Below are 20,182 nucleotides of genomic sequence, written 5' to 3' on the forward strand. Positions count from 1 at the left end.
ACATAACAATGTTTGATTGTGAGGCATTAAAAGCCACAAAATGCAACAGGTCCATCAGACCCACAAACGCTGGCTGAATAACAACAATATGAACGTTGCACGGAAAATTTCTCTGCCAGCTTCTGCATCCCACAGGGATTCTTCTTTTGTGTTTCTGCACCTGCGGTTCCCACATAAGGTTGCAACATTGTTTGTCAACACTGTTTGCTCTCCTTTTCTCGCACATTTGACCCTCTGATGTTCTGTGTACCTACACTCTGTCCTCCTCCTGTCTAGGCCTGCTGTGTGTGTGTGTGTGTGTGTGTGTGTGTGTGTGTGTGTGTGTGTGTGTGTGTGTGTGTGTGTGTGTGTGTGTTACACAGAACATCAATTTCCACACTTCTATTAGCCCCGGGTCCAGTGGACCCGGACATCTTGTATGTATGGTAATAGAAATGTGTAGGGGGGGTGTATGGTGAGTGGTCATTAAATATGTATTCTGATATATGTTCTTCACATAAAATGAGCCAAAGTCAGTGAGTCTCAGTTTGAAAAATTAATTAATTGCATCATTTTTCTTTTAATAAAAAATGAAAACGGGTCCCACAGACCCGAACACCACACAAGGGTTAAGTAATGGACCCAAGGAACTATGAAGGTAGCAACTAATGGGTTTACATTTGAAACAAATTTGATATTACGCGTAAATAAACAGTGGCAAAGAGAGGTGAAATAAGTAGAAATAAACAGTTACTTACCCCCAAAAGACAAACTTTTAACTCTCTTAACGCCATTGCTGGGTCCTGTTCTACAATATGACGACCATTGGTAGTGTTCTCTACTCTCTTCCTCTAAATATTTCGTCTTCACCACAAAACGCCGTGTATTTATTCACTTCATGGCAGTAAAAAAAGTGGAGTTATTAACGAAGTCTTCGTGGGCGCGTTGAAACGCCATGTTGTGATGATTGTAAACAGCGGAGTTAGCTAAGCAGCGAAAGTACCAGTCGCCATCTTGGAACGCCTGGTCACGTGACTCCATCGGCTTTTTTTTTTTTTTTTTTTTTTGTCCGGAGATAGCCTGCTAACACAAAGGCCCAAGTTTTTTAAATGCCGAGTTATGTCGACTTTATGTACAAGCTGATTAGCGGAATCCCTGTTGGAAAAAAAATATACATTCGACATCAGGAAGTAGATTCAGGAAGTTGTTGCGTTTATTTGAGTGACAGCTGAGCGCGGGTGACAGCCCACACGGGAGGGACGGCAGCCCGCAGAGCAACATGGCAGGTAAACGGCACTCTGGAACTTTTGAGTTTTCTTGCTCATTTCAACTCTTTAAGAACCGCGATGTCACACAAAGGAAATATATTGTTATGTAACGGCTTCGTCGGCGCGATTGGAGCCTGGGCAAACAGTGCTGGTCTTTAAGGCGAGTCAAGGGGCTGGACAAGATGGTGTTAGCAAACTTAGCAACACTAGCCAGTCGGCTAACAAAAGCTACATGGGGATGTCGAAATATTTGACTTGAATGCCACAATACTGCTCACAGCGACATTGTGTGAACTAATATTCTTGTAAAACAAAATGAGCAACCCGTGTGAGGGTTTTAACTGCATGTATCGCCTGCTTGTTGTCATTGCAAAGGCTAGCTGGTTGACCTAGCTAACGTTAGCATGCATGCTAAAGTCATTTTCAGACATTTAAGATGAACAAATCCCGTATGTGTCGATACATAGGTGAAATAATGTTATCCCCCGACATGCTTTGTTTGAGGAAAGACACAGCCGAGTGGCATTGGTCAAAGGAAACCGTTGCATTTAGTGTGTAGTCTTTACGCAACAGACTTGTTTTTATATTCCAAGCACATTCCCTTCGTTGTCCAGCTGTAAACACTGCCATTGCGTTGTCCAGCTGTAAACACTGGCATTAGCCACACGCTGCTGCTCCTTTATCACAACTTTACAGTCGCTTTTTCTTTGATATTGCCCCCGAATTAAAATAATCCAACAACTAAGCTATAAAAAGGTGATCAAAATGGTATAATTTAGTACCGTTATTTTCGGACTATAAGTCGCAGTTTTTGCGACTTATACTCAGGATCGACTTATGTGTGAAATTATTAACACATTAGCGTAAAATATCAAATAATATTATTTAGCTCATTCACGTAAGAGACTAGACGTATAAGATTTCATGGGATTTAGCGATTAAGAGTGACAGATTGTTTGGTGAACGTACAGCATGTTCTATATGTTATAGCAGTGGTTCTTTACCTGGGTTCGATTGAACCCTAGGGGTTCGAAGGAGGTCAAAACACACCTGACTCATTGTGTAAATAAAAACTTCTCCCTATCAACGTATTAAGGATACCCCCAAACAATGTTCCTTCTAATGTTCCATCTGAATTGCAGGTGTGTTATTAGTTGTGAGTTCATGCACTGTGTTGCTTTTGTTCTTTGAACAAGGTGATGTTCATGCACGGTTTGGTTCATTTTGTGCACCAGTAAAAACACATATAACTTTGTCTTGAATTTGAAAAATATTTTTTTTATTTTTCACTAAAGAAGGGTTCGGTGAATGCGCATATGAAACTGGTGGGGTTCGGTACCTCCAACAAGGTTAAGAACCACTGTGTTATAGTTATTTGAATGACTCTTACCATAACATGTTACGTTAACATACCAGGCACGTTCTCAGTTGGTTATTTATGCCTCATATAACGTACACTTATTCAGCCTGTTGTTCACTATTCTTTATTTATTTTAAATTGCCTTTCAAATGTCTATTCTTGGTGTTGGGTTTTATCAAATAAATTTCCCCCCAAAATGCGACTTATACTCCAGTGCGATTTATATATGTTTTTTTCCTTCTTTATTATGCATTTTCGGCCGGTGCGACTTATACTTATACTCCGGAGCGACTTATAGTCCAAAAAATACGGTAATAGTACATTTTTGGGTGCAATAATAGATGCTGAAATGAGCTGAAAATCTCATATAAAATATACAACATAAGGTGGCAATACATATTTCTATAATGAACGAAGCAAAAATATGTTACAGACCAAAAATCACTACCGTATTTTTCGGACTGTAAGTTGCAGTATTTTTCATAGTTTGGCCAGGGGTGCGACTTATACTCAGGAGCGACTTATGTTTGAAATTATGAACACATTACCGTAAAATATCAAATAATATTATTTATCTCATTCACGTTAGAGACTAGACGTATAAGATTTCATGGGATTTAGCGATTAGGAGTGACAGATTGTTTGGTAAACGTATAGCATGTTCTATATGTTATAGTTATTTGAATGACTCTTACCATAATATGTTTTGTTAACATACCAGGCACGTTCTCAGTTGGTTATTTATGCGTAATATAACGTACACTTATTCAGCCTGTTGTTCACTATTCTTTATTTATTTTAAATTGCCTTTCAAATGTCTATTCTTGGTGTTGGCTTTTATCGAATAAATTTCCCCCAAAAATGCGACTTTTACTCCAGTGCGACTTATATGTTTTTTTCCTTCTTTATTATGCATTTTTGGCCGGTGCGACTTATAGTCCGAAAAATACGGTAATAGTAAATTTTTGGGTGCAATAATAAATGCTGAAATGAGCTGAAAATCTCATATAAAATATACAACATAAGGTGGCAAAACATATTTCTATAATGCATGAAGCAAAAATATGTTACAGACCAAAAATCACTATATATTTTTTGTAATTTCCCACTAGTGTTACCATATCTGAGTTATTGTTTAGAAATAATCACCATTATTGACTAATTGTGTTCTTAAAAATATCAATTTGATAATGTTGCATATAGAGAAGACTTAGACTTCGACAAACTTTAATGATCCCAAGGGAAATTGTTCCACACAGTAGCTCAGTTACAAAGGATGGAAAGGATAATGCAGGTATAAAGTAGACTAAAAATGTACCGTAGTAGCAATATAAAATATAACATATATGTAGTATTTGGGGCGGTATAGCTCGGTTGGTAGAGTGGCCGTGCCAGTAACTTGAGGGTTCCAGGTTTCCCCGCTTCTGCCATCCTAGTCACTGCCGTTGTGTCCTTGGGCAAGACACTTTACCCACCTGCTCCCAGTGCCACCCACACTGGTTTAAATGTAACTTAGATAAAAGGTTTCACTATGTAAAGCGCTTTGAGTCACTAGAGAAAAGCGCCATATAAATATAATTCACAATTTACAATATTTACATGCTAAATATACAGTAAATGATATATACTGATATATTATATTTTTTGCATAATATATACAATATATAACAATTACCATGTACAATATTACAGTATATATTGTGTGTGTGTAGAGAGAGAGAGAGAGAGAGAGAGAGAGAAAACATCCAAATTGTTTATTTAATTAATCAAAATGATTGAAATTCAATGATTTGGTGCATTTGCAAACAGCTAAAATTATGCCCAATGCAAACACTAACCGGCTACCCAACAATATACCACAATTCTTCTCAACAGAAGAGAAATACAACCTCAGAGGAACATCTCACTTTAAACATTTGCATGCAGTGTGCACGTTCAACACTTAAAACCTTTAGCATATCACAATGTGGAATGAAAATATGGACTGTATTAAGCAAATAAGTCAAACGATGTACTATGTTCCATTTTAAGAGGCTATTCAAACTACAAATGTTTGCAAAGTACAAGGAAGAAGAAACAATATAGATGTATTGAACTTACTGAAAATTAGACATTAGTAATCATAACTATCTAGTAAGTGAACTGTTGTAATCATTGATGTAAATTGCGTTACAAATTGAGAACAAAAAATAAATATATGTGTAGGTAACTGCTATGTTGTGGAAAAAAGGTAGGTTAAAATAAGTGTTGCTTCTACCTACGCCTTTTCAGGCATGTTGTAAGGAAAAATATTTGATGTATCATATTAAAACTGTATACATGTTTGTAATAAACTTGAAACCAACTAATAGTCAAATACTGTACACAAATTGGCGGTTTGAGTTTGATAGCGGCCACACAATTAATATTTCAGTAGGCTCAACCACATGCTTGTCATTTTAAACCACTTACCTAATTACGCCTAATTATCCTTCAGTAGTGTGAGTAACATCATTGTACCAATTATTATACTTTCATACTGAAATATTATTAGACGTTCTCAGCTAAATTACTTTAGCAAGCACACTTTTGACTGTTAAAAATACTATTCACACCACTGGTGTCAAACTCAAGGCCCGGAAGGCAGATATGGTCCGCCAAATGCTGGAAACAATCTGTATCAATAAAATACTTTCTGGCTACTGTAAATGAATTTGTTCTTTTAATTTTGACATGAATTATGTAACAAAGCTAATATACATTTATATTCATAAATATTTACTGTTACAAGCGGCCCTCTGAGGGCAGCCATAACTGCAAAGTGGCCCTCACTAAAAACGAGTTTGACACCCCTGATTTACATATTTAGGCTATACATTGGTCATTTAAATGCTGGAACTTCATTTAGTCTGAAAAAAAGTCTGTAAGAAGCAGTATTTAATATGTACCCTCATGATAGTCAAATTATTTTGCTAATGTATCCTTTACTAAGGCTGCAAAAAAATATGAAATAAATTGTGATTTGGAGTCACACTAACAAATGATCTAATTTCTAATTATAATTTTTTTTTTGACTGAACACCATCGGTAACAGAAGCACACTTTACCCAAAGAATGACCTGTACCGTCATTGGCATGACAGCCGACACTTCTCCCTGCTCGGCCCGTCCCTGAACCCAGGGCAACGCAGCCAACTCACTCTGGCTATCATTCATCAACTTGCAGGAGAAACAATCCCATTAATTAATTGACAGTTCTTTTGATTTGTCTTTATTACGTGCATGAATGTACTCTTGAGTGAGTAAGCATGTCATTTTTTTACTTGAAGGATTTTTTTATTACTATTATTATTATTAATTTTTTTTTTTTTTTTTAAGTCCTCCGTCAATTGTCCTGCTGAGACCACTCATGAAGGACAAAGACAATTTGGAAGTGTCTATACACAATGAGAAGTCCAATAGCAATTTTGATAAAAAAAAAAAAAAAGTATTTTGTTCTTGAAGAAAGGCACCTGGGTCTGAACTTGGTTGTGCGTAATGTGCACGTGAAATAGTCATCCCACAGAACCGCAATCTCAATTCTATGATAGAAAATCTATTCACCTTTTTTTTTCAGTCGAGTAGCCTTAATTTTAATGTAATTAAATGATGTAGAACTAATGGGAATGTATGTTCACACTTGAATTACAAATCTTATCAACTTAAATGAAGACAAATATTTGCCTTAGTCAAAGATGTGTTTTTTTTTTTTATACATTTAAGCTCAGGACACCTTCTCCTTGTGAGGGTTGCTATGTGCTTGTCAGCTGGAAGTCATGAATCCGTTGTTGTTGTTTGTGGTGCAGATTGAATCTGGCCACAGTGCTGCCTGATTTCAATTAAATGCTGCATGAACAATCCCAAGTTGTTCAATTTATATTTCTGTTGAGGGCTGCACGTTTTTGAGAAAAACCTAATTGCCATTTTTCTCTCCAACTTGCAATTTGATATATTTTATACATATAAATGCATAAAACTGCAAGATTAACGAGTGAAGTAAAAATATTTGGCTTTGTGCAGACAGACTCAGAGCTTTTGTCTACATCATGCTCTTAAACGGAAGTATAATCAATAAAAACTATACAAAGTTGCTAATGTTATGTAATTGTGACATTAGCACGATTAATCAACATCAAGGCGTTAATTAGTGCGGTATGCTAATCGCAAGAGTTGGAGGTTTTGAAGTTTTTCCCTCCCTTGTCACTGACATTTGAGTGACAGACATTTTCGCCAATCAGAATCGTTGAGCGTTGCGTCCTTTGCTTCGTGGACAATCAAAAGTGTAAAACTAGGTCGAAGTTTCTTTTTTTAATTTTTTTACATTTTTTATTGCCATCACCACATTCTGGTTCGTTTGTCTGTGTTGATGGGCTCATATTGCTCGTCCGGGTTGAAGCTGAAATATTCCCACAGCGGGACATTTGGCTTTGTAATCATATTTGTTTCCTCCTAATTTTTGTTACTGTGAAAACTACTTACTGGCAAGTCGGCAATAGGGAGGCGGGAATCCTGCGTGTGTATGCTCGAAGTTCAGTTCTCTGCCCACCAAGACAAAGATTGTGAATGACTGTCTAGAAGGCCTACTACGTTCAGTTAATTGTACTGTTAAATAAACACAATCAGGTGCTCAGAGCGATTTCACAGAGTGAGACCTCTTTCTCCTGGTTTGAAGCGTGAGATGGAGAAACAAACAGTATTTCAACTTCATTTTAATTAATCCTTGAAATAATTGATTTATTGACTATTATTAGTCCAGGCCAAGTCACTATCAAAACGTTTTCCAAGGTGCAAGTATAGTGTTTGTAATTAGCGTGCACAAATATGCTGTTTCCTTAAACACTTTTGATTGGCAAGGAGGCAAAGGATGCGAGGCTCAACAATTCTGAATGGTAAACATCACTCAAATGCCGATAGTAGCGGAGAGAAAAAAACCTTAGTTATTTATGGAACTAATTAAATCTCAATGTCAATCGATGTGGATTAATCGTGCAGCCCTATTTCTGACATTTGGTTTACAAATGTGTGCAGTGGGACGACCACAATGTGGTGTTGTTTGTGGTGGTGAGGAAGACCCTGAGAATGTGATGCATAAGGCGGTGGCATGTTAATGACATGTTTACCACCACAGATTCCCCTTCACATGTTTTGTCTTTGCAGGTCTATCGTTATATTTCGAAGATGGCCATGACGACGTAGATGATTGTGAGTACAAAGCTTGAAAAAGACTACAAAATAGCTATCTGTCTGTCTACAGGTAAAGCAAACAAAATTGAATATTGTGAAATTTCAATCCTTTCAGCAATTCAACTTCAAATGTGAAACTAATATGTGCTACAATCTCATTACATGCAAAGTGAGATATGCCAAACCTTTATTATAATTTTGATGATTATGGCTTACAGTTTTTGAAAACCCCAAATTTTATGAGATTTTCAATTCAATGTTTTCATAAGTTGTAAGCCATATTCATCAATATCATTTTAAAAGACAGGATTTCCCCTTAATGGAGTTGATTGTCACGGCCCGCCACAGCAAAATATTAGCCTTAACCTTAAAAATGAGTTGTTGTTTTTTTACGTGAAAACAAATTGTTGTATAATGTATTGTAGCGTCCAGAAGACACAAAGTCCGACACTCTTTTTAACGTTTATTACCAATTTTATGCTGACAACTGGCCCAATTCCAACAAATAATGCCTGCCGTGCACAATAACCATTCTTGCCAACCCTCCCGAATTTTCCGGGAGACTCCCGAATTTCAGTGCCTCTCCCGAAAATCTCCCGGGACAACCATTCTCCCGAATTTCTCCCGATTTCCAGCCCGACTTAAGGCACGCCCCCTCCAGGTTCGTGCGGACCTGAGTGAGGACAGCCTGTTGTCACGTCCGCTCTTTACTTCATACTTCAGAACCGACTCCCACACTTGCCGTCAGAGTGCATAATACAATGTAAACCGTTGGCCAACCAAAAAGTTACTTTTTGGTTGGCCAACGGTTTACGTTGAATTGCACCCTGACGGCAAGTGTGGGAGTCGGTTCTGAAGTATGAAGTAAAGAGACGTAACTTCATCACCTCGCCTGGTTATTGACTCCAACCCAGAATATTACACTGCACATACCTATGCTCCTTGAAAGGCTGTGCTACTGGCTGCAAAGCATTGCACTTTCAAATACAACAATGAGTAGAGAGGAGTGTTATGTGTATATATGTGTAAATAAATGAACACTGAAATTCAAGTATTTATTTTATTTATATATATATATATATATATATATCCATCCATTTTCTACCGCTTATTCCCTTTGGGGTCGCGGGGGGCGCTGGAGCCTATCTCAGCTACAATCGGGCGGAAGGCAGGGTACACCCTGGACAAAGGCTCGCAGCAGCGCAAAGCAAGTATGACGTGTGAGAGAAGTAGTAAAGTCTCCAATAACACCATAAATAGATGCTGGATATGTTTGTAGTCATTTTTAATGAATAAAGCATGACTAAAAGGATTGGAGAAATCTGTAGGGGGGAAAAAATCTCAACAATGTACATTGTACAATGAGCATTAACAATTGGAAAATTGAGCAAAACGATATGTAAGAAACATATATGTTAATACGAATTAATAACAACAGATTTGTTTTAAATATATGTATAATTGTTTTGCCTTTAAAAAAAAAAAAAAAAAAATGCTTTATAGCTAATTAAATGATGTCATATTGACCACCCCTTAGCCACGCCTCCACCACCACAGGGAAACTGTGAAAAATACTTAAAATATCTTGTTATGAACCTTAGTTTCACCTTGTAAATCTAACTGCTGTCATAAAATAACCTTGCACAATATTCAAATTGTTTGAGTCACCTGTATCTACCACTGTTTGTCTGCCTGTCGATCTGTCTCTCAGTTTGTCTGTCTCTCTTAATGAAGGGCGCATTATTGAAATTATATTTATCAAATTGACTTTTGCCTCTTGGGCATTCCAAGAAATCAGGCAGGGGTACTCCTTGTTAAGATTATGCAAGGCAGTGGTTATCCCTAACATCTGGTCGAAGGAACAATTGCATGGATTACACAACATGTACGTAGCGCGTCCGTCCTCGTGCTTGCCCATGAGCATGACACAGCGCTCAAACTAGTTAAACAATCCCGTCTTGAGGTGTCAAACAGTGTTTCAACAACAACGCCAAGAAGTAAGTGCTTAGTAAAGTTTAAGAATTGTTGATGGAAGCGCAACATACGCAGATATTAACAGGAAATTAACAAGTATAATAATAGGAATCTGGAGAGAGGATTAAATAACAACTGTTGATGTCTCAGCATTGTCACAGTCAGTGCACAACACTTAAGGGAAGGGCGGATTGATCCATAAATTAATGAAGTCTATATCAGTACATTTTCGATACTAGAGTGATTAGGTCGATGTTCTTATTTTCTCAAAATAATTTTTGTTGTTTTTGTTCATATTTACAACCTCCAGGGTTAATTCCTGGAGACAAGAGGACTTTGAAAGTAAAAACCAAATAATTTAAATGAGTAATATAAGTTTTGTTTAGTTATTGTGTACTATTGAGTTTGTTTTGCTTAAACAATTCTATGTAATAAAAGAGAACTTGATTAAATATTGTGTTAATATGTCAATAGCACTTACCATGAATAAATTGAATCTTTACAGTTAAGACGTGATCGGTATTGGTATTGGTATCAGCCGATCTCACTCATGGATGATCAGAATTGGAATCGTCAACGTATAACCCTGATATGTAATAATAATGAACTAATAGTTTTTTTGTTTCCTAAAAGTGTAACAAATATTACATTATCATACATTATCACACTTTGTTGAAGTAAAAATAAATATCTGATTGACCTATGAGGTCAAAGCAATTTAACCATAACATTTTACATTGTAAAAATTACAATAGATTTTAGGGTAAAAAATGGCTGCTCAGTCAGCAAAATTTTACCGTAAAAAACAGTGTTACTGTTTTTCTATTCACAGTAATATGGGAAACACAACAACAATCACTATAGATTTTTTCGGCAAAAAAAATTGCTGCTCTGTAGCCAGAATGTTTTAGTTTTTGAAAATATAAACTGCTCAACAAAATAAAGGGAACACTTAAACAACACAATGTAACACCAAGTCAATCACACATCTGTGAAATCAAACTGTCCACTTAGGAAGCAAAAACGGATTGACAATCAATTTCACATGCTGTTGTGAAAATGGAATAGACAGCCTGTAGTGTGTTTTTCCACTTTAACTTTGAGCTCCATGGGTTCATAAATTTGATTTCCATTGATCATTTTGTGTGATTTTATTGTCATCACATTCAACTACCGGTATGTAGTATTTAATAAGAATATTTCATTCATTCAGATCTAGGATGTTATTTTAGTACTTTTTGGAGCAGTTTATATAATGATCAAATGCATAATGCAATTTTGTAATAATATCAGGAGCCGAATCCGTGTACATTTATTTTTTACTCACTGTTACATGCAGCCCTGTGAGTACAGTCATAATTGCAATGTAGCCCTCAGTGAAAACAAGTTTGACACCCCTGTTGACACAATTTGTGTTAACAAACACTATTGTTATGAAACACAGTTAAATCCAACTGGAATTTGACTGGTGGCTCTTGATTCGCCCATTCTCAGGCTGGCTCAGAGTTAAATTATCGACCTGAGACAGTTACCACAAATTGAAGTAAATTAGCAGGCTGTTATGTGCTGCATATTTAATGTCATGTTGTATGGCCATAAAAGTCAACTTTGATCTATATCCTGCAGTTGGATTTGACGATTATGGTTCTGAGTGCGACGGCATCCGCATCACAGCCTTCCTTGACGCGGGACAGGACAACTTAACGCCGCTCGGGAGGCTAGAGAAATACGCCTTCAGTGAGAATGTGTTCAACAGGTAAGCGATCTAAAACAAAAACTCACTCCAGACATACTTTATGTAATTATGAAGTCATTGTTTGCATTGAGTGCGAGAATGACTGCAAAAAAATTTAATCCGAATCAGTGGACCGCACTTTTTTGAAATTTTGTCTATGATTCACAATCCTTTTGTGAGACAAGAACACATTTTTCTTTTTTTATGCATTCTAACTCGTAAATAAACATTAGCAAGAGTCAGCCAACAATGGAGGTAATGGGATTTTCTCTTTTCCGCCTATAAAGCGCTCTAAAAAAAACCTCCGTTTTATGTACAGTACGTGCTGTAAGTAAATATGTAAATAAATAAATGATAAATGGGTTATACTTGTATAGCGCTTTTCTACCTTCAAGGTACTCAAAGCGCTTTGACACTATTTCTACATTTACCCATTCACACACACATTCACACACTGATGGCGGGAGCTGCCATGCAAGGCGCTAACCAGCAGCCATCAGGAGCAAGGGGTGAAGTGTCTTGCCCAAGGACACAACATTAATAATAACATGTCACATTTACATATTTCTGGTCATTTTAAACATACGGCGGCACATTATTTCACAGACTTATCACAATGTTTACCATTTCCTTCAACAACTACTACTACTACTACTACTACTACTAATCATGAGAGCCAACAGAGACTACTTTGGGACAAATGATGATCCAGAACCTTATATTTTTGAGCCGGAATATAAGGAGGATGATCGACAAGTTTTAGAAGCTGAGTGATAAATAGATCCAGCAAGTAGCAGTCGTGCTAAGTACTAAACCTGAAATACAAACTACAAACATAATAAAACAATTACTTACTGTATAATGTCTGCTCTCACTTCGATGCAGACTGATGGGAGGTTTATAAAAAAAAAAAAGTATGTGCAAACAAGTGTGTCTTTCTTGCGTTCTCCGGGTCCAAGTGTAATGTTAGTTGAGTTGAGTTGAGTTGAGTTTGAGTTTATTTCGAACATGCAAGTATACAACATGATACATCACAATCTCCAGTTTCTCTTTTCAACATGTTCGAAAAGGAGTAGGAAGAAGCAGAGCTTATTTAATCCTACCCCTTTTCTTTTACATAACAGTTGCTAAAACTTTTGTTCACTTCCTGTTCTCAATTTATTCACAATATACTCCATAAGTAATCACAATAAAATAAGTAAATAAATGATAATTGGTGAAGTACCGTATTTTCCGCACTATAAGCCGCCCCGGGTTATTAGCCGCACCTTCAATGAATGGCATATTTCAAAACTTTGTCCACCTATAAGCCGCCCCGGACTATAAGCCGCGCCTACGCTGCGCTAAAGGGAATGTCAAAAAAACAGTCAGATAGGTCAGTCAAACTTTAATAATATATTAAAAACCAGCGTTCTAACAACTCTGTCCCAAAATGTACGCAAATGTGCAATCACAAACATAGTAAAATTCAAAATAGTGCAGAGCAATAGCAACATAATGTTGCTCGAACGTTAATGTCACAACACACAAAATAAACATAGCGCTCACTTTCTGAAGTTATTCTTCATTCGTAAATCCTTCGAATTCTTCGTCTTCGGTGTCCGAATTGAAAAGTTGGGCAAATGTGGGATCCAAAATGGCCGGTTCCGTCTCGTCGAAGTCATCGGAGTCAGTGTCACTGTTGTCCAGCAGTTCTGTGAATCCTGCCTTCCGGAAAGCTCGGACCACAGTTGTGACCGAAATATCTGCCCAGGCATTTACGATCCACTGGCAGATGTTGGCGTCGTCTGGCGCTGTCTCCCTGTCTTAGTGAAGGTGATGTTGGCGTCGTCTGGCGCTGTCTCCCTGTCTTAGTGAAGGTGTGTTCGCCTTCTGTCATCCACTGTTCCCACGCAGTTAGCAGTCTAGCTTCGAATGCCCTGTTGACACCAATATGTAGCGGCTGGAGGTCTTTTGTCAATCCACCCGGAATGACGGCGAGTATTGAATTAAGCGCGTAAGCGTGTCTCTTAATGTGATGTTATGAGCTAGCAAATATAACAACTACACTACCCAGCATGCAACGATAGTGACGAGCATGCGCGGTAGCCCTGAGAAGCGTTGTTGTATGCTGGCAGTTAGAATGTGGTTATGAGCACGCTGTGAGTAAACGTTGAGAACTCAGTTAACACGCCTCGTCTGCATTATTTATAATTAGACAGACAACACACTTAATAGGAGCCATTTTGGGGTCTTTACATAAACACACAAATGGAAATGAAACGTCACATATCCCAGCATGCACCGCGCGCTTCTTCTTCTTCCGGGGGCGGGTGGTTGCTTACAGTAGAAGAAGAAGCGCTTCCTGTTCTATGGGGGCGGGTGCTTACCTTGGCGGTTGCTTGCGTAGAAGAAGAAGCGCTTCCTGTTCTACCGGGAAAAAAGATGGCGGCTGTTTACCGAAGTTGCGAGACCGAAACTTTATGAAAATGAATCTTAATATTTATCCATATATAAAGCGCACCGGGTTAAAAGCCGCACTGTCAGCTTTTGAGTAAATTTGTGGTTTTTAGGTGCGGCTAATGGTGCGGAAAATACGGTAAGTTACATTTCATATGTTGAGATAAGTAAGATTATTTTGTGAGTGAAAGAATGAAAGAATGGATGAGTTAAATAAATTCAGAATGTTTATCATGGTTCTTCTTCTTTGTACTTTGTAAACACTTTAAGTTTGAAGAGTTTCTTGAAGTGGATCATATTAGTACATTGTTTGATTGCTTTGCTTAATCCATTCCATAATTTAATTCCACATACTGATATACTGAAGGTCTTAAGTGTTGTACGTGCATACAAATGTTTTAAATTACATTTCTCCCTAAGATTATATTTCTCCTCTTTTTTTGAGAAGAATTGTTGTATATTCTTGGGTAGCAGGTTATAGTTTGCATTGTGTATAATTTTAGCTGTTTGCAAATTCACTATGTCGTAGAATTTCAGTATCTTTGATTCAATAAATAAAGGATTTGTGTGTTCTCTATATCCAACATTATATATTATTCTAACTGATCTTTTTTGTAACACCGTTAATGAATGAAGTGTACTTTTGTAATTATTTCCCCATATTTCTGCACAATAACTCAGATATGGTAACACTAGTGAGCAGTAGACCGACTTTACAGTTTATGACCACAACCTTCTACGATACAGGTGAGATGATTTATAATTAATTAAGTCGTCGTCATGGACCCATTAGTTGTGGAAGCTAGCTCTCTAATCAGCTAAACAAACTCAAAAAGTCCACGGTGACGTCTTGGTGAGTTTACTTAGAAATTTGTAAGACTGAAACAATAGAAAAAGAATGCCGTTAATACTACTAACGTAGACACCCGTAAATGTGTTAGCATACTAACTCATGTATTAACAGTTTAAGTTATACTGTAAAACTTACAAACGTTGCTTTGAGTAAGGAATGAAGATTAGAAACGAATAGGAACGCTACGGATGGCTAAAAGACGGAACGGCACTTCTACTTCCGGTTGAAAGCACTTAATGGAAGGACACTGCATCACCTGCAGATAGAAACTCGTCCAAAAGAAGGCGCCATAGCACAAACAATAAAACATCCTCTCAGTGTTTTTGCTTGGTTTTGTGTTGTAAAATTATTTTTATTATGGCCGCCAGCTAAGAAAAATCCATAAATTAGCCGCTCCGCTTTATAAGCCGCAGGATTCAAAGTGTAGGAAAAAAGTAGCGGTTTAGAGTCCAGAATTTATAGTAATCATGAATTTATTAAGATTACATGTAATAAAAAGATTCATGTTATAGTTAAACAAACTAACTTGTAGCCGATACTATGAATGCAATCTTACATTCATGACTTTAATAAGTGACTCACTAGTTCAACCAATTATTTGTTTAACTAAATAGTTTTTACAATTACAGTATTCATCAAATATAGCCATCACAGCTCATGTATTCATGAAATGCCTTATAGTGATGGAGTGAAGAGATTTTCTCAAATCAGACAAATCATTAAACTAATGAAATAAACTTTGGATGTTGTACATTTGAGAATGGCCTGTATTGATATGGTGAATGTTTTCTCAACAAAAACAACGTGCTATTAACATACATTTTGGATGTCATACATTCCTGGAATGGCTAATATTGATATGGTGAAGATATTTTTTCCACAAAAACAATATATTGATACTGTGGTATAGTCATGCATAAGAGGTTGGGTTTTCAGTTGATAACCTCTAATAGATAGAAACTCCTAGTAAGTTTTCTTGCATTTTTACAAAATTTCTATGTATGAAATGTCTTTCAAAGCATCTTAAAAATGGTAAAACCTTTTAAACTTAAAGGGGAGATGCCTCCTGAACCTCCAAATGGGCCGACTGAACCCTGGCTGATAATGTTCAATTCCTCTAATGTTTTTAACCTCACTGCGATCCCTGATATTGGGATGGTGAGTAATAGGCACATTTCCCTAAAGCAGTCAGGGTACAGATTGCAAATAGGTGCCATATCTGGCAGGAAATACTAAAATAGTGTGTAGTCCTAGTGTGAACTTGTCAACTCACTCGAGTCAAATTATACCACAGTTGTTACTTCATTTTTTATACGGTGAGGGTGAGGTGACTAATAAAATCTTTAGTTCACAGAAAGGGATGGGCATTGTAGATGGCTAATATGCTCTTGAAGCATTTAGTTTGCGGCCAAGAACATAAACAGAACATTTTGTGGAAAATGTCAATTGTAAATATTGCAATAGCATATTTGCAGTCTGAAACTAAAGTGAATGGAGTTAGGTTCTTTGAAATATTGAAGTTAGCGCATAATAATTTCTGTTGCCCTGCTTTCACATATTCCTCAGTCAGTAGCTTGGACTTAATTTATTTTGTTAGTTATTGTGCACTTAAATGTTTCCCACAGCACTACAATATATCTATAGTGGTCAATTGGGGGGAAAATAAGGTTATCAAATTTGCATAATTTGCAATGACACATGTGCTTAGAATTAGATAAACCTTCGTTCTCAACAAGGGCAATACAACATTTTTTGCATCTTTTTTACGACTTGTTGGTAACCCACTGCTTTCTCAGAAGAGCAATACATGCTTTTCATGTTAAGAGTATCCATAATTCAAGAAGACCAGAAAAAGTCACTAGATGTGTTGCAAGTTGCTTTTTGAAGAAAGACAATTACGAGAGCTCTGAATTAGGGCTGGGCGATATAGCTTTTTATTAATATCACGATATTTTTGGGCCACGTCACGATACATGATTTATATTGCGATATTTTGCCTTAGCCTTGAATGAACACTTGATGCATATAATAACAGCAGTATGATGATTCTATGTGTCTACATTAAAACATTCTTCTTCATACTGCATTAATATTAGGGATGTCCCGATCCAGGTTTTTGCACTTCCGATCCGATACCGATATTGTTTTTGCATTTCCGATCCGATACTGACCGATACCGATACTGACCGATACTGGCCTATCCGAGCATGTATTAAAGTTTAAAGTTATTTAGCCTACTTAGTTGTCAGAATCATGTTGAAAAGGGTTTTAGTACTCTTGATAACAACTAGCCAGCTGAATTAGGGGAGTTTGAATAATACACAATGGTTGGTAACAAGAAACTGACCTGTTTATTCAAGGAGAAACACAAAATAGACAAAATTATACATGACAAACAGAAATGGCATCATTGAACTAGGGCTGGGCGATATGGCCTTTTTTTAATATTGCGATATTTTAAGGCCATATTGCGATACACGATATATATCTCGATATTTTGCCTTAGCCTTGAATGAACACTTGATGCATATAATCACAGCAGTATGATGATTCTATGTGTTTTGATTGATTGATTGAGACTTTTATTAGTAGGTTGCACAGTGAAGTACATATTCCGTACAATTGACCACTAAATGGTAACACCCCAATAAGTTTTTCAACTTGTTTAAGTCGGGGTCCACTTAAATTGATTCATGATACAGATATATACTATCAGATATATACTATCATCATAATACAGTCATCACACAAGATAATCACATTGAATTATTTACATTATTTATAATCCAGGGTGTGGAGGGGGGCGCCGGATGTAAGTGTCAAAAAGACAGCCAAAAGAGTTTGATATGAGAATAAATCTAAAATTAAAATATAGAGTAGAAATGCATCCATTTGCAGGAAATGTAGTCTTGATTTTCAAAATGTTCTTTCAAGGCTTGCATGTCTACATTAAAACATTCTTCTTCATACTGCATTAATATATGCTACTTTTAAACTTTCATGCAGAGAAGGAAATCACAACTAAAAAAATCACTAATTTTTTCATACGGTGTTGATGTGGAAATTTTTGCCATTTTGATGGTGTGTAATCTGGACGTGTGGCACCGAATGGAGATAAGCGTCTCGACAGACGTCACAATATTTGAACAATGATGACGAAAACTGTTTTCTCTGTCGTGTCCGTGTGTCGAAAATTGTTATGCGCTTATTTTTTTATTTGATTTTGTGCGTGGCATAGATTTGCCGTGCGCAGAGGACGCTTGAGCAGGCGCGCACCTTAGCGGCTGCGCACCTTAGCGGCTGCGCTAGCATCACAGCTAACGTTAGCCATGCCGCTACCTCGCTCTCTGCTGGGAGAGGACGTATACGTATGTGACGTATGTCGTGACAGTATGTGACGTGTGTAAGAAGGTGCGCTCGCTGTCTGTGAGAAGGAGACACAGGAAAGAGTGAGAAGAGCCTGTCGTGTAATGCCAGCAGCGAAAAGCAACTGCGTGAGAATTGTGGATGTGTTGAAGGTGTGCTGGAAAATGCGGAACGAAAATTACGGAGCAGCAGAAAAGTGGAATGTATTATTTAAATCGGTGCGTTGGAAAACACGGACCGGAGTTTTTTTTTAACTGGATCTGGATCAGCATTTTCCCATTCCTTGCCGATACGTAATTTTTGGCAAATATCGGCAGCCGATCCGATCCAAATATCGGATCGGGACATCCCTAATTAATATATGCTCATTTGGAACTTTCATGCAGAGAGGGAAATCACGACTAAGTCAATTTACCAAAACTGTATTTATTAAGCAGTGGCACAAACATTCAAGTCATTTCAAAACAGAAAGTGCAAGATTGTCAGAGACATTTTAAAACAAGCTATTAGTGCACTTTTGGTCACTAAGATGCCATATCAAAACAACATTTTCATACGGTGTTGATGTGGAAATAGTTGCTTCGGCATTTTGTTGGTGTGGCACCGAACGGAGAGGTTGACATGCAGTTTCAAGCACTCCTCACTCTCTAGCGGGTGACTTTTCAAATGATGCAACAAATTAGCAGTGCTGCTTCTTTTTGTAGCAACGCTTTTGCCGCATAATTGTTTGACATATTCCCGCTTGAAGTCAAACCACCGCCAGACGATGCAATCCGTGCTGTTTTTCTTGGGAATTAATTCTTCCTCCATTTGTTACCAGATTTGCACCTTCTTTCTCTCGTATTACCACTCGCACCACTCCGCCAGCATCACAGCTAATGTTACCCATGCAGCTACCTCTCTGCTCGAGGAGGGCGTGTGACGTTGCACACGTGACGTATGTAAGAAGGTGCGCTTGTTTTTTACGTCTCTGTGAGAAGGAGAGACAAGAAAGAGGGAGAAACGCCTGTAGTGTAATGCCCGCAACTAAAATCAACCGTGTGAGAACATATACTCGAATATCACGATATAGTCATTTTCTATATCGCATAGACAAACCCGCGATATATCGACTATATCGATATATCGCCCAGCCCTAGTCTGAATACTCGTAAATATAGTGACTAAGTCGTTAAGTTGGCAATACTGATCCCTCATGTTACATATTCTTATTCTCTGGCAGACCAGGGTCCACATGTAACAACAGTTGCATGGATTTCCTACTAAAAATAGACGTATGTTCAAATCCAGAAAAACTACGGTACATACACAAGTAAAAATTCAGATGTATCAAAGTGTTCGCGTGCACAAATCCAAGCACATTTCTTTGTTACATCGTAATCAACGTTGAATTGATCTCAGGAGTTGACATGGCACGCCAAGACCACGCCGAGGTTACGCCCTCCTTTAAATACGCAAATCATATTGAAAGTAGCCATGTGTTTAAGTGCTGCACGTTGTAGCCAATCACAAGTCAGTAGGACGGGCTCGTTTCTCGTGTTTGGAGCGACCACCAGCGGGTTGAAATTGCTGTGTACTGCAGGAAAAGCAGGCTGAAATAAAGAATAAATGCTTGTATTGGAGTTGGTGTGAAGGAGGCGGGACACAGCAACCAGCGCAGACAGAATGAGCTGAGAGACTTTCACGTCAACACATTAAGGATTGCATATCGGTATGGCGTTATGGTCTCAAATACATATCTCTTTCTAAAATATATTGGTATAATTAGTAATACCGGAATACCATCCAGCCCTACTGCCACAAATACATTACATGGTAATGGTTAGGAAACACTGGGTACAACCTGGAGTTTCCTTTCCTCATGTTTAAACAAGGTTTTTAATGTATTTTGTGAAGAGAGTTGTATATGAATATGATTAAAGTTTCCTCTTGAAATGAAGACTATTAAAGTTGTGGGTTTTTTTACATCTGGATGACTGTCTGCATTACTGTGTGAGTGTTGATCAA

At 37.5% G+C, this 20,182-nt stretch overlaps 1 protein-coding gene across 2 annotated transcripts in view; it reads left to right on the forward strand.

The window, feature by feature from the left end:
* The first annotated feature begins 1,064 nt into the window (after positions 1–1,064).
* Positions 1,065–20,182, forward strand: part of ppp4r1l (protein phosphatase 4, regulatory subunit 1-like) — a 40,836-nt gene continuing 21,718 nt past the window's right edge. The window contains exons 1-3 of one of the 2 annotated variants that reach the window (XM_061940223.2): positions 1,065–1,265; positions 7,782–7,826; positions 11,409–11,538. In XM_061940223.2, coding sequence (XP_061796207.2) covers positions 1,259–1,265; positions 7,782–7,826; positions 11,409–11,538 — 182 coding nt within the window. In that variant the 5' untranslated portion in view covers positions 1,065–1,258. The remainder of the gene's footprint in view (positions 1,266–7,781; positions 7,827–11,408; positions 11,539–20,182) is intronic. The other variant, XM_061940231.2, reaches the window with a different exon arrangement.

Source organism: Nerophis lumbriciformis, linkage group LG03 (assembly GCF_033978685.3).
Source record: "Nerophis lumbriciformis linkage group LG03, RoL_Nlum_v2.1, whole genome shotgun sequence".
NCBI lineage: Eukaryota > Metazoa > Chordata > Actinopteri > Syngnathiformes > Syngnathidae > Nerophis > Nerophis lumbriciformis.